The 15,000-nt window shown below is 43.6% G+C and overlaps 1 protein-coding gene across 1 annotated transcript in view; it reads left to right on the top strand.

Moving 5' to 3' along the window:
- Window positions 1-14,273, top strand: part of LOC117444726 (thrombospondin-type laminin G domain and EAR repeat-containing protein-like) — a gene marked incomplete at its 3' end in the record, with an annotated part of 31,570 nt that extends 17,297 nt beyond the window's left edge. Inside the window, exons 8-11 of the mRNA XM_034080150.2 lie at window positions 8,352-8,483; window positions 10,212-10,329; window positions 11,715-11,829; window positions 14,080-14,273. Of these exons, the coding sequence (XP_033936041.1) occupies window positions 8,352-8,483; window positions 10,212-10,329; window positions 11,715-11,829; window positions 14,080-14,273 (559 nt within the window). The remainder of the gene's footprint in view (window positions 1-8,351; window positions 8,484-10,211; window positions 10,330-11,714; window positions 11,830-14,079) is intronic.
- Window positions 14,274-15,000: the final 727 nt, after the last annotated feature.

Below are 15,000 nucleotides of genomic sequence, written 5' to 3'. Positions count from 1 at the left end.
GGGTCAGGGCCGTCTCAGTGTTGAGTGCTTTGAAGGAGGTGGGGTCAGGGCCGTCTCAGTGTTGAGTGCTTTGAAGGAGGTGGGGTCAGGGCCGTCTCAGTGTTGAGTGCTTTGAAGGAGGTGGGGTCAGGGCCGTCTCTCAGTGTTGAGTGCTTTGAAGGAGGTGGGGTCAGGGCCGTCTCAGTGTTGAGTGCTTTGAAGGAGGTGGGGTCAGGGCCGTCTCTCAGTGTTCAGTGCTTTGAAGGAGGTGGGGTCAGGGCCGTCTCAGTGTTGAGTGCTTTGAAGGAGGTGGGGTCAGGGCCGTCTCAGTGTTGAGTGCTTTGAAGGTGGTGGGGTCAGGGCCGTCTCAGTGTTGAGTGCTTTGAAGGAGGTGGGGTCAGGGCCGTCTCAGTGTTGAGTGCTTTGAAGGAGGTGGGGTCAGGGCCGTCTCAGTGTTGAGTGCTTTGAAGGAGGTGGGGGTCAGGGCCGTCTCAGTGTTGAGTGCTTTGAAGGAGGTGGGGTCAGGGCCGTCTCAGTGTTGAGTGCTTTGAAGGAGGGTGGGGTCAGGGCCGTCTCAGTGTTGAGTGCTTTGAAGGAGGTGGGGTCAGGGCCGTCTCTCAGTGTTGAGTGCTTTGAAGGAGGTGGGGTCAGGGCCGTCTCAGTGTTGAGTGCTTTGAAGGAGGTGGGGTCAGGGCCGTCTCTCAGTGTTGAGTGTTTTGAAGGAGGTGGGGTCAGGGCCGTCTCAGTGTTGAGTGCTTTGAAGGAGGGGGGGTCAGGGCCGTCTCAGTGTTGAGTGCTTTGAAGGAGGTGGGGTCAGGGCCGTCTCTCAGTGTTGAGTGCTTTGAAGGTGGTGGGGTCAGGGCCGTCTCAGTGTTGAGTGCTTTGAAGGAGGGGGGGTCAGGGCCGTCTCAGTGTTGAGTGCTTTGAAGGTGGTGGGGTCAGGGCTGTCTCTCAGTGTTGAGTGCTTTGAAGGAGGTGGGGTCAGGGCCGTCTCAGTGTTGAGTGCTTTGAAGGAGGTGGGGTCAGGGCCGTCTCAGTGTTTGAGTGCTTTGAAGGAGGTGGGGTCAGGGCCGTCTCTCAGTGTTCAGTGCTTTGAAGGTGGTGGGGTCAGGGCCGTCTCAGTGTTGAGTGCTTTGAAGGAGGGGGGGTCAGGGCCGTCTCTCAGTGTTGAGTGCTTTGAAGGAGGTGGGGTCAGGGCCGTCTCAGTGTTGAGTGTTTTGAAGGAGGTGGGGTCAGGGCCGTCTCAGTGTTGAGTGCTTTGAAGGAGGTGGGGTCAGGGCCGTCTCTCAGTGGTGAGTGCTTTGAAGGAGGTGGGGTCAGGGCCGTCTCAGTGTTGAGTGCTTTGAAGGTGGTGGGGTCAGGGCCGTCTCAGTGTTGAGTGCTTTGAAGGAGGTGGGGTCAGGGCCGTCTCAGTGTTGAGTGCTTTGAAGGAGGTGGGGGTCAGGGCCGTCTCAGTGTTGAGTGCTTTGAAGGTGGTGGGGTCAGGGCCGTCTCAGTGTTGAGTGCTTTGAAGGAGGTGGGGTCAGGGCCGTCTCAGTGTTGAGTGCTTTGAAGGTGGTGGGGTCAGGGCCGTCTCTCAGTGGTGAGTGCTTTGAAGGAGGTGGGGTCAGGGCCGTCTCAGTGTTGAGTGCTTTGAAGGTGGTGGGGTCAGGGCCGTCTCAGTGTTGAGTGCTTTGAAGGAGGGGGGGTCAGGGCCGTCTCAGTGTTGAGTGCTTTGAAGGAGGTGGGGTCAGGGCCGTCTCTCAGTGTTGAGTGCTTTGAAGGTGGTGGGGTCAGGGCCGTCTCAGTGTTGAGTGCTTTGAAGGAGGTGGGGTCAGGGCCGTCTCTCAGTGTTGAGTGCTTTGAAGGTGGTGGGGTCAGGGCCGTCTCAGTGTTGAGTGCTTTGAAGGTGGTGGGGTCAGGGCCGTCTCTCAGTGGTGAGTGCTTTGAAGGAGGTGGGGTCAGGGCCGTCTCAGTGTTGAGTGCTTTGAAGGAGGTGGGGTCAGGGCCGTCTCAGTGTTGAGTGTTTCTATGAACCCCACAGCTTCCGGTGTTCCACGACCCGACCGGACAAAACGACGGAGGCACGAAGCATCCTACCAACAGAAACACATGGCTTTTTAAATCGTTCTCTGTGACACGAAGAAAAGGGTAACTCGTGTTGGTGAACACGAAGCAATAGATTACATGTCGTGACGATAACACGAAATGCCGGGAGGTTGGAGCACATGGTGAGAGAGGCTTGAATATGAGTGAGTTGATACTGTGTGGGGTTTAAGAGCCTGGCAGTGATCTGAAGAGTCTGTAGATCAGCCTGAGGCTCACAGACTGAACTCTTTGTGACTCACCTTATATAACCCTGACTCAGGTGAGCTGTCTGGGCTGCGTTTGATTTACCTGCTCACTGCACTCTTTAATCTGTCTGACAGGGATTCTTGTCAAAGGATAAATATGTTTATGCCCTGATTTGTATGTTATAGGATATGAAAATAGGCCGTGTCTCAGTCAGTAGGGGCTTGGACTGGGAGCTGTAGGGTCGCCGGTTCAAGTCCCCGACCAGACCTAGAAATGGAGTGTGGACTGCTACTTGGAGAGGTCCCAGTTCACCTCCTGCCCTGCCGTGGTGCCCTTGAGCAAGGCACCGGACACGCCCCTTCCCCCCCACTCCCATTGCTCCCCGGGCGCTGTGCAATAGCTGTGGCTCCTAGTGCTAGCCTCCTGGCACTAGGATGGGTTAAAAGCAGAGAACAAATGTCACTGTGTTTCACTGTGTGCTCTGCATGTGTGACCATTAAAGAGGGCTTCATCCCTCCCAATCTCATTATATTATTACACTCAATTTATCTAGCAGGGTCTAAAGTCATAGTATGCTATCAGAGTGACGCTAAAGCTAACAGAACTCAGGCCTGTTAAGTTTTAAATATTCAGTCTCTAAATGTTGCTAACAGAAAGTGCTAACAGCTCATTTTGAATGCTGTCTATGTTGCTAACAGCTAATTGAAGAGTATTTTTTAACGTTGTAATTAGCTAATTTGGAATAATGGTACAGGAGGTAGCCTACTCCATTGTATGCATACTTGTAATGGTACTAGCTAACAGCTAAATCAGAATTCTTTAAATTGTACTACCAGGTAATTTCAGCAAACAATGCTAACATTAGGTGCTAATACTTCTACTGGAGCTAACAGCTAGTTCAGTGTAATTGTAATGGTGCTAACATTAGGTGCTAATACTCTACTGGAGCTAACAGCAAGTTCAGTATACTTGTAATGGTGCTAACATTAGGTGCTAATACTGTACTGGAGCTAACAGCTAGTTCAGTATACTTGTAATGGTGCTAACATTAGGTGCTAATACTTTACTGGAGCTAACAGCTAGTTCAGTATACTTGTAATGGTGCTAACATTAGGGGCTAATACTTTACTGGAGCTAACAGCTAGTTCAGTATACTTGTAATGGTGCTAACATTAGGTGCTAATACTTCTACTGGAGCTAACAGCTAGTTCAGTGTAATTGTAATGGTGCTAACATTAGGTGCTAATACTCTACTGGAGCTAACAGCAAGTTCAGTATACTTGTAATGGTGCTAACATTAGGTGCTAATACTGTACTGGAGCTAACAGCTAGTTCAGTATACTTGTAATGGTGCTAACATTAGGTGCTAATACTTTACTGGAGCTAACAGCTAGTTCAGTATACTTGTAATGGTGCTAACATTAGGGGCTAATACTTTACTGGAGCTAACAGCTAGTTCAGTATACTTGTAATGGTGCTAACATTAGGTGCTAATACTTCTACTGGAGCTAACAGCTAGTTCAGTGTAATTGTAATGGTGCTAACATTAGGTACTAATACTTCTACTGGAGCTAACAGCTAGTCCAGTGTAATTGTAATGGTGCTACCATTAGGTGCTAATACTTTACTGGAGCTAACAGCTAGTTCAGTATACTTGTAATGGTGCTAACATTAGGTGCTAATACTTTACTGGAGCTAACAGCAAGTTCAGTATACTTGTAATGGTGCTAACATTAGGTGCTAATACTCTACTGGAGCTAACAGCTAGTTCAGTATACTTGTAATGGTGCTAACATTAGGGGCTAATACTTTACTGGAGCTAACAGCTAGTTCAGTATACTTGTAATGGTGCTAACATTAGGTGCTAATACTTTACTGGAGCTAACAGCTAGTTCAGTATACTTGTAATGGTGCTAACATTAGGTGCTAATACTCTACTGGAGCTAACAGCTAGTTCAGTATACTTGTAATGGTGCTAACATTAGGTGCTAATACTTTACTGGAGCTAACAGCTAGTTCAGTATACTTGTAATGGTGCTAACATTAGGTGCTAATACTTTACTGGAGCTAACAGCTAGTTCAGTATACTTGTAATGGTGCTAACATTAGGTGCTAATACTTTACTGTAGCTAACAGCTAGTTCAGTATACTTGTAATGGTGCTAACATTAGGTGCTAATACTCTACTGGAGCTAACAGCTAGTTCAGTATACTTGTAATGGTGCTAACATTAGGTGCTAATACTTTACTGGAGCTAACAGCTAGTTCAGTATACTTGTAATGGTGCTAACATTAGGTGCTAATACTTTACTGGAGCTAACAGCTAGTTCAGTATACTTGTAATGGTGCTAACATTAGGTGCTAATACTTTACTGTAGCTAACAGCTAGTTCAGTATACTTGTAATGGTGCTAACATTAGGTGCTAATACTTTACTGGAGCTAACAGCTAGTTCAGTATACTTGTAATGGTGCTAACATTAGGTGCTAATAGTTTATTGGAGCTAACAGCTAGTTCAGTATACTTGGAATGGTGCTAACATTAGGTGCTAATACTTTACTGAAGCTAACAGCTAGTTCAGTATACTTGTAATGGTGCTAACACTAGGTGCTAATACTTTACTGGAGCTAACAGCTAGTTCAGTATACTTGTAATGGTGCTAACATTAGGTTCTAATACTTTACTGGAGCTAACAGCTAGTTCAGTATACTTGTAATGGTGCTAACATTAGGTGCTAATACTCTACTGGAGCTAACAGCTAGTTCAGTATACTTGTAATGGTGCTAACATTAGGTGCTAATACTCTACTGGAGCTAACAGCTAGTTCAGTATACTTGTAATGGTGCTAACATTAGGTGCTAATACTTTACTGGAGCTAACAGCTAGTTCAGTATACTTGTAATGGTGCTAACACTTTACTGGAGCTAACAGCTAGTTCAGTATACTTGTAATGGTGCTAATATTAGGTGCTAATACTGTACTGGAGCTAACAGCTACTTCAGTATACTTGTAATGGTGCTAACATTAGGTGCTAATACTCTACTGGAGCTAACAGCTAGTTCAGTATACTTGTAATGGTGCTAACATTAGGTGCTAATACTCTACTGGAGCTAACAGCTAGTTCAGTATACTTGTAATGGTGCTAACATTAGGTGCTAATACTCTACTGGAGCTAACAGCTCTCCTTTATCTCTAACGTCCTGTGTGCTGTAGTTTCCCTCCAGGTTTCTCAGTTATCTCTGGGGTTGATCTCCCTGCAGCTGATGCTGACTGACGTGTGATGATTTATTTAATAAGAGTCATCTCTCCCTGTCTGCTCATAATGAAGACGTGTGGTCTGAAGGAGTGACGCAGACCTTCATTACCTTAATTAACACCGAGCTGTCAGTGAAACCACACTCGGATACAGTTACTGTTGAAAACCAGACGCTGATATCACAAACAATAAATGGTTCTCAGTTCTGTGACGGAGGGGCTTTCCATCACAGGTAATCATGCTCCTCGCTGTCTGGACAACGGGAGGTACTTGAACTGCAGTATTTACCGTATAGCCCTCATTACAGAGGGACGTGTTGTTCTCTGTATGAAGTGTTCACATTACTGCAGTCAAAGTGCTAATTTCTCACAGTAAAAAAAGGAAAATGTTCTAGTGAGAGTTCTATGTAGTTACTGCTATATTTGACTATATATTATTTTGTAATGTTATTATAGTTTTCTTAAAATAGTTCTTTATCTGTGTTTTACATTTTCTAAATCAAGTCTAAGTAAGTCTAAATATTTTTATTGAGAAGAAACATACAAGTGTAGGCAATACACGGCAGTGGCTCAGTCAGTAGGGGCTTGGACTGGGAGCCGCAGGATATGGAGTGTGGACTGCTACTTGGAGAGGTCCCAGTTCACCTCCTGCCCTGCCGTGGTGCCCTTGAGCAAGGTCTGTGTGTGTGTGAGAGTGAGAGAGAGTGTGTGTGTGTGTGTGGTAGAGATGTTCAGTGTGTGTGTGTCTGTCTGTGTGTGTGAGAGTGAGAGATGTTCAGTGTGTGTGTGTGTGTGTGTGTGTGTGTGCATGTGTGTGAGAGTGTGTGTGTGTGTGTGTGTGTGTGTGTGTGTGTGTGTGTGTGTGTGCGTGCGTGTGTCTGTGGGCGTGTCTGCTCTGATTAGAAGATGCCACAGTGTGATGGTTGCTGGCGTTCTGAGCTCGTCAGTTGGAGTTATGACATCATCACACAGGTGTTTGTGTTTGAGCTAACGAGGTCTTATCATAACAACCGCCCGTGAGTCCAGAGATCAAAGGTTTCCATGGTGATGTGCAGTAATCAGTCAGAGGGGAGCTTTTCCATTGATCTGAATGAGAGATAAAGCTCTTACATGTGAACGTTTTGTTGAAGAACCGTAACAGATATCGGTGAAATTTCAATGCGTGGAGCGTCTCTGGACCGTGGGGAGTGTCTATGCTTTTTTTGCACTTTTGGGTCAATAATGTGGCGTTTTTGGCAGATGAACTAAAGGTTTGCAGCTGGTGCTGTGAGGGAAGAGCAGGCTGGATTTACAATTGATCTTAATGGAGACATGTTGAACGTTTTTGTCTCTTCATGCCCTCGAGAGGCATTTTGTTTACTATTTGTTCTTAATTTGTTTTTATTTTCCAGCCTAGGAGAGGTTTTCCTACGTTTTTCATGAACAAATATGTCTGAGGAGTGTAGGGTCTGGGAAGTATGGCAAGTTTAAAACATTTTTGGGGAGGATTTCAAGCACTGCTGCACTCTGTTTTGAGATCAAAGCACTGTAGACTTAAAGAGCTGCTCCATCCACTCCAATGTTAAGATCTGAAAAAGGCCTCTCTGCCAAGCTCCAAACTAAGTTCAATATCTCAAAAAGTGTAAAAGATATCAAACATTTGAATGAAAATTGAATAGCTGAAGGTCTTGTGATCATTTTAAAGTTGGAATGAAGTCTGTAGCTGAAAGTATGTGGAAGGAGAAGCATTTGGCGTAAGGTCTAGTTAAAAGAGGATTTGAAGGCATCTCCCATTGACTTCCATGTTAAAAAAAAGAGTTTAAAAAGCTGAATATTTCAAAAAGTATCAAATATTTTAAAAAAGTTGAAGGTTTCCCATCGATTCCTGAAAAGGCTGAATAGTTTAATAATTGAATGGTTTCTGTAGCTGAAAGTAATCTGAAGTTATGGAGAGCCGAAGTATTGGTGAAATAATAATAAGGGGAAGAATAAAGATTTGAATAACTATCGTGGAAACAGCATTCCACTAATAAACATATTTGAGGAGATAGCCTAAAAGCTGGGAACACTGAATCACTTGCGTCTGTCACTTGTGGCCTCGAAGATTTCACACCTTGGAGTCCACAAACACCGAGAAGGAAGCGTTCCAGCGTACTCACAACAATAAGTCATTTGTGACTGAGAGTTGCCCGGTCATAAACTGGGAACAACAACATATGGCTGCAGCAGCCCCTTTCCTTAAGGGAGGTAACCGACGTCAGGGTTGGTCATAAACGTCAAAGGGCAACAGGTTAGATAGCCAGGAGAATTATTCCCCAACAGTGACCATTAAAGAGGGTTTCATCCCTCCCATTCTAATCGTTCAGACTTCTTTCCAACAGAGAAGACAAACAAGAAATAATAAAGAAAAAACACAGCATGACAGGAATACCAAACGTAGTGACATGCATAGTCATAAGGCAAGGCAAGGCAAGTTTATTTATATAGCACTTTTCAACGCAAGGCAATTCAAAGTGCTTTACAAAAAAAAATGAAAGACATTAAGCATTAAAAAAGAAAAGCTAATAAAATAAACATTAAGGAAAAATACATGGATAAAGGTTACAGTGCAGTTTAAGATATGAATAGTTCAAATAAAAGCAGCGACAAAAAGAAAAGTCTTCATAGTGGGAAAGAACATACAAAATAGTATATATGGTATAAATAAACTGAAGGGGTGCGAATGAGCCCAGACCGCCCCAATAAACCTGATTCTGACAACGCAGTCAGATTAATGAACAAGTCCCAGGCTGTGATGGTTTACCATTACATTAGCTGATTATTGATTATCTTTGGATGCTAACGATGGTCTCTTGTTGTGTTTCAGAGGCGGAGGCCCGCGTGACTTCGGGAACCCGTCCTCTGTGTTCAGAACCAGAAGGGGGTCAGCTGTGGTTCAACGCCCAGAGCCGAGGCCTCTTCATCTGTGACGGAGGACGCTGGAGGACGCTGCTGCACCGTGAGACTTTTTATTTTTTAAATTCTTTCATTTTCATTCGACAGATATATAACACACACAACTACATATGTAGAAAACACAAAACAGGGGAACACACTACTCCATGTTTACAGTCTTTCTTTTCCCTTTACATTGTCCATTTCTCCCAGCGTTGTTCACAGATCTCTGCTTTAGTCCTTAGACAGTCGGTCAGTAACCAGTTCCGTGTGATGGCCTTTTCACCCGCTAGTATCAAGATTTCAAAGAGGTAGAGGTCCTCCTTTCCTATCATACTATCCTGAATCAAGCCCAGGTGCATGACCCCGGGGTCACGGGGTCTTTTTTCTAATGAAAACTACCAGTACAATGGGATAATACTTCCGGAATCATTTAAAGGTGACATGTCATGCTTTTCCAGTTATTGCCCGTCCCCTTGTTGTTATGAAGGTTTTTCTGCATGTAAACGGTGTGCAGAGTCAAAACCCTCAAAGTACACCATGTAGCGAGTAAAACACAGAAAATACCTCCCCAAAACGCCTCGTTGGAGATACTCACTGTCCATGTGATTCTTCCGGGGACATCATGATGTCATGTGGTCCCCGGAACGAAATGGACCAATCCGTGGAGCCGTTACGTTACGTCCGCGGAGCCGTTACGTTAAGCCCCCGCTGATTGGTCCAAATTGACCAATCCACGGACTTCCTCACACTCAGTGCAGGCAGCTCTGCTGATCTCTCCTCCCTGGCTGCAGGCTGATAACAGACAGTTGGGATCGCGGCGAAATTCTCTCTGCAGACCCATTCTCACAGCGTTTATCAACCTTTTCCTTACTCAACATCAAGCCACACTTATTGTTTTTACTTCGGCTGTGACTTTGTGTGTGCTCAGGGTGAGTTTGGCTGTGTTTCGATGTGTATCGCTAAACAAGGAAATCACACCTCCACGGAGCTCAGCGCGATTCACAACGTCCCGACCGGTCCCCCAATCGGAGCACACTGGGCTCACAGGGAGGGGGGGGCAAGAGCTGCAACGAGCCGTTTAGTGGAGAGAGTGAATACACATAGTTTACAGAGATGCTGTATGCGAAACAATGTGAGTTTGGAACATTGCACAGTATAAATCTATTCTAGTAGACCACAACAATGGAATTATGATCAGTGGAAATAGCCATGACATGGGACCTTTAAGAAAAAAATTCCAGAAGGAAATAAATTCATTATCGGAATTATTAAAAATATATTTGTTTCATTTCAGAAAAATATAAAAATTAAATGAATAAATGTACAAAGATTCCTCCCTAAAATGAATCACCTATAGGGGGGACTGACATTATATTAAAGGCACAGAAGAAATGATGAAGTTAATAGCTTAAAAACCGTATCAGCGGAAGTGTCTGCTGGAGGACGCTGCTGCACCGTGAGGCTTTAATGAAGAATACCAGTAACATGTGATTACAATTCTACAAAAAGTCCAGAATAATGTGAGGAAAAAATCCGAAACATTTTAAATATATAAACGAGGATATTATCAACAAATATTCGTAACATTTCAGGGGGAAATCAATACAATGAATGAATGTACAAAGATGATCCCCCAAAATGATTCACTTCTAGGGCGGACTGACATTATATTAAAGGCACAGAAGACTTTGTCTGATTGGGATTAAACATTTATTTAATCCCACCCCATTTGTTATATAATTTTAAATACTGAACCCCACCTTTACCTCCACGTGTCTCCTCTCTGCAGATCAGGAGCGTCTGGACTACGTAGAGGACCACCAGGACCTTTACACCAGCTCAGAGACCTTCGACGTGGAGGTGTTCTCCATCCCGTCTGAAGGCCTCTTCCTGGCTGCAGCCAACAGGTAACTGAACTCAAACTGGGACCAATGTTAGGATTCTGGTTTCAGCTCAAGGTCTTCAGGACCAACGTGTCCTCTGTGATTCAAATAACTACATTACATAAGAGCTGGTGAATCAGTTACAGGCCCTTAATTAACTCAACAAATGCTTCGTTTAAAAAAAGAAAATCTGAAAAAAATCTTGAAAAACTTATAATAAATGTATAAATAAATCTCCCAAAAATATATAAGGGACATTTCTCCGAAAGTATTAGTCAAATGTCAGAAGAGATATCCTAAAAAAAACAATACAATTAATACATTTACTAATAATAATAAAGAGATATGGGTAAAATGGCAGTAACAAGTCCAGGAATAATATAAATACACAACAAAGAATTATCAAATTGTATTTGATAATTTTAGGAAAATATAATTAATTAATTCATAAAAAAAGAATTTGAAAATGTCCCCGAAGAACATTTTCAAACTATCAGAAACATCTCCTAGAAAATGTAAATAAATGTGAGAAAAATGTCAGAAAGATATTCAGAAAAAATATAAATAAATATACAAAGACTTACCCAAATATATATCCGTGAATTTCAGGAAAATATAATGAAAAAACTCACAATATTGTGTGCCAATTTTAAAACTCTGTCCTTGTATAAGCATTCTAGACTAGAACATGAGATTCCTGACAATTTACTGGACAATGTTACGGCCCTCCTGACTGACTCTTTCTGAGCCTGAGTGCCGAACCAGCATGTGATAACGAAGGAGAGCACACTTTCAATAAGAGCATGATAAAACATCTTAACCTTTCTGTTGCCGACTTTAAAAGACAATCATTTACGTAAAAAGAACATTCTTTGTCGATGACATGTGTCCTCTGTGTCTCAAAGAACTACTGATAAATACGTTAATACACTTATAATAAATGTACAAAGAGACACACATTTACTCATGCAGTGTACTGCCAATGATTCTTTGTTCTGAATGGAAAACAAATTGAATTACAAAAGAAAAAAATACAGAGAATTCTCCAAAAATATAAATAACATTTTCCCCAAAATAATGTCAGAAGAAATATTCTAAGAAATCCTCCTGAATATTCTAAATGTATGTCAGAAAATATATACAAAATAAAACCAATACAATGAAGACATGTAATACTAAAGAGGTTTGAGTAAACAGTCCAGGAAAAATATAAATAAAGAACAAATAATTATCCAAACATATCAATATAATTCTCCAAAAGAGTCAAATGAGAAACATGTCCTGGAAAATATTAATACATGTGAGAAAGACTTCCTGGAAATACAAATAAACGACAGAGTTATCAAAACATTGTGAGTAAAATCCTCCTCTAAATATATATATATAAGACATGTGTCCTCGTCCTGCAGGGACTCCCGGCCCGGCTCCGGTCTCTACAAGTGGAGCAACGGGTCCTTTGTTCTCTATCAGAACATCAGCACTCAGGAGGCTCGGGCCTGGAAACACTTCACTATCGACGGGAAGGTGAGAGCTGCTCCAGCTTTAAGCATACAGGGGCCTGGAGCCCAGGGTGTAGTGTCTCTGCTTTAAAGAGTCCTCTCCTGCTGATGTTCAGGTGTATATCAGTATGTAGTGTCTCTACTTTAAAGAGTCCTCTCTGCTGATGTTCAGGTGTATATCAGTATGTAGTGTCTCTACTTTAAAGAGTCCTCTCCATGCTCTGATGTTCAGGTGTATATCAGTATGTAGTGTCTCTACTTTAAAGAGTCCTCTCCATGCTCTGATGTTCAGGTGTATATCAGTATGTAGTGTCTCTACTTTAAAGAGTCCTCTCCATGCTCTGATGTTCAGGTGTATATCAGTATACTTTAAAGAGTCCTCTCCTGCTGATGTTCAGGTGTATATCAGTGTGTAGTGTCTTTACTTTAAAGAGTCCTCTCCTGCTGATGTTCAGGTGTATATCAGTATGTAGTGTCTCTACTTTAAAGAGTCCTCTCCATGCTCTGATGTTCAGGTGTATATCAGTATACTTTAAAGAGTCCTCTCCTGCTGATGTTCAGGTGTATATCAGTATGTAGTGTCTCTACTTTAAAGAGTCCTCTCCTGCTGATGTTCAGGTGTATATCAGTATGTAGTGTCTCTACTTTAAAGAGTCATCTCCTGCTGATGTTCAGGTGTATATCAGTATGTAGTGTCTCTAATTTAAAGAGTCCTCTCCTGCTGATGTTCAGGTGTATATCAGTATGTAGTGTCTCTACTTTAAAGAGTCCTCTCCTGCTGATGTTCAGGTGTATATCAGCATGTAGTGTCTCTACTTTAAAGAGTCCCCTCCTGCTGATGTTCAGGTGTATATCAGTATGTAGTGTCTCTACTTTAAAGAGTCCTCTCCTGCTGATGTTCAGGTGTATATCAGTATGTAGTGTCTCTACCTTAAAGAGTCCTCTCCTGCTGATGTTCAGGTGTATATCAGTGTGTAGTGTCTCTACTTTAAAGAGTCCTCTCCTGCTGATGTTCAGGTGTATATCAGTATGTAGTGTCTCTACTTTAAAGAGTCCTCTCCTGCTGATGTTCAGGTGTATATCAGTATGTAGTGTCTCTACTTTAAAGAGTCCTCTCCTGCTGATGTTCAGGTGTATATCAGTATGTAGTGTCTCTACTTTAAAGAGTCCTCTCCTGCTGATGTTCAGGTGTATATCAGTGTGTAGTGTCTCTACTTTAAAGAGTCCTCTCCTGCTGATGTTCAGGTGTATATCAGTATGTAGTGTCTCTACTTTAAAGAGTCCTCTCCTGCTGATGTTCAGGTGTATATCAGTGTGTAGTGTCTCTACTTTAAAGAGTCCTCTCCTGCTGATGTTCAGGTGTATATCAGTATGTAGTGTCTCTACTTTAAAGAGTCCTCTCCTGCTGATGTTCAGGTGTATATCAGTGTGTAGTGTCTCTACTTTAAAGAGTCCTCTCCTGCTGATGTTCAGGTGTATATCAGTATGTAGTGTCTCTACTTTAAAGAGTCCTCTCCTGCTGATGTTCAGGTGTATATCAGTATGTAGTGTCTCTACTTTAAAGAGTCCTCTCCTGCTGATGTTCAGGTGTATATCAGTATGTAGTGTCTCTACTTTAAAGAGTCCTCTCCTGCTGATGTTCAGGTGTATATCAGTATGTAGTGTCTCTACTTTAAAGAGTCCTCTCCTGCTGATGTTTAGGTGTATATCAGTATGTGGTGTCTCTACTTTAAAGAGTCCTCTCCTGCTGATGTTTAGGTGTATATCAGTATGTGGTGTCTCTACTGGGACACGTCTCCATGCTCCATCCTGCCTGAGCTGCAGCTCCTCTTTTCACCCTCTGTCTGAAACCAGAGCTGCTCTGATTGGTTAGCTGGCCGGCTCTGTTGTGATTGGTCAACCACTTAGAGATGTCCCGCCCCTTAGTCTATCACGTACAATGTGATGGAGCGCTAGCCAATAGGAGCACGTGTGTTCCCTCATGATGTCACTATGTTCATGGTTTGGATTAGTAACAGAAGGAATTCAAACAAAGAAACATGTGGTTGCCCCCCGACCGCTCGCTCAGCCTGTTGGCCCGCTCCGGAGGAAGCTGCGTGCGTGTTGGAGCGAGTTGTTAGAACAGCTCCTTTGAAGCTGAACGGAGTATTTGGCGAGGAAGATAAGACTGCAGCACCAGAGAAGCATGTGATGAAGAGTGCACTGGACATGAACTGTGTTGTCTTATGTTGTTATTGTTGTTGATCCATTGAATGAATGCTATTGGTCTGCTCAGGCCTTCCTGGTGGTGGCGAACTCCCAGGAGGCGGAGCCTGAGCTGTCCGTCATCTTCCGCTGGAACCAGCGGCGGAGGCGTTTCCTGCGTCACCAGACCCTGGAGACGCACTCCGCTCTGGACTGGGAGTCCTTCAGCATCCACAACAGCAGCTTCCTGGTGGTGGCCAATCACAGGAGAGGTAAGCAAGGACTGTGACATCACCATCAGGATAATAAACAACAGGAAGGACCTGAGGTTACCCCAGCTGCTCTGAGTGATGCCTTAGAGGCGAACATAGCACACTTCAGGCGAGGAAGTAGAAACCCGTCTTTGTGATGTTCCGTCTCTATACCTGTCTTTCAAGACTTCAGAGTTTTATTGAACCATTAACTTCAAACACACCTTTATGTGTGTGTGTGTGTGTGTGTGTGTGTGTGTGTGTGTGTGTGTGTGTGCGTGCGTGTGCATGTGTGTGTGTGTGTGTGTGTGTGTTTGTGCGTGCGCACGTGTGTGTGTGTGTGTGTGTGCGTGTGTGTGGTCTAGCATTACTATACTTGTGGGGACCTACATCTGTCTACATAGTCACGTGTGGGGACTGGCTTCCCTTATGGGGACACATTGGAGGTCCCCATAAGGGGGGTCATTAATGTTAGGGTGAAGACTTGGTTTAGGTTAGGATAAGTCTCCAGGAAATGCATGTAAGTCAATGTAATGTCCCCTGAAGTGATGTATACATGTGTGTGTGTGTGTGTGTGTGTGTGTGTGTGTGTGTGTGTGTGTGTGTGTGTATGTGTGCGTGTGTGTGTGTATGTGTGCGTGTGTGTGTGTGTGTGTGTGTGTGTGTGTGTGTGTGTGTGTGTGTGTATGTGTGCGTGTGTGTGTGTGTGTGTGTGTGTGTGTCTCATTGATCTAAGCTGAAAGGAAAGAGATTGTTTATGA

Source organism: Pseudochaenichthys georgianus, unplaced genomic scaffold, assembly GCF_902827115.2.
Source record: "Pseudochaenichthys georgianus unplaced genomic scaffold, fPseGeo1.2 scaffold_908_arrow_ctg1, whole genome shotgun sequence".
Lineage (NCBI taxonomy): Eukaryota > Metazoa > Chordata > Actinopteri > Perciformes > Channichthyidae > Pseudochaenichthys > Pseudochaenichthys georgianus.
The sequence above is the reverse complement of the archived record's forward strand: the minus strand, read 5'-3'. Positions and strand labels throughout refer to the sequence as shown.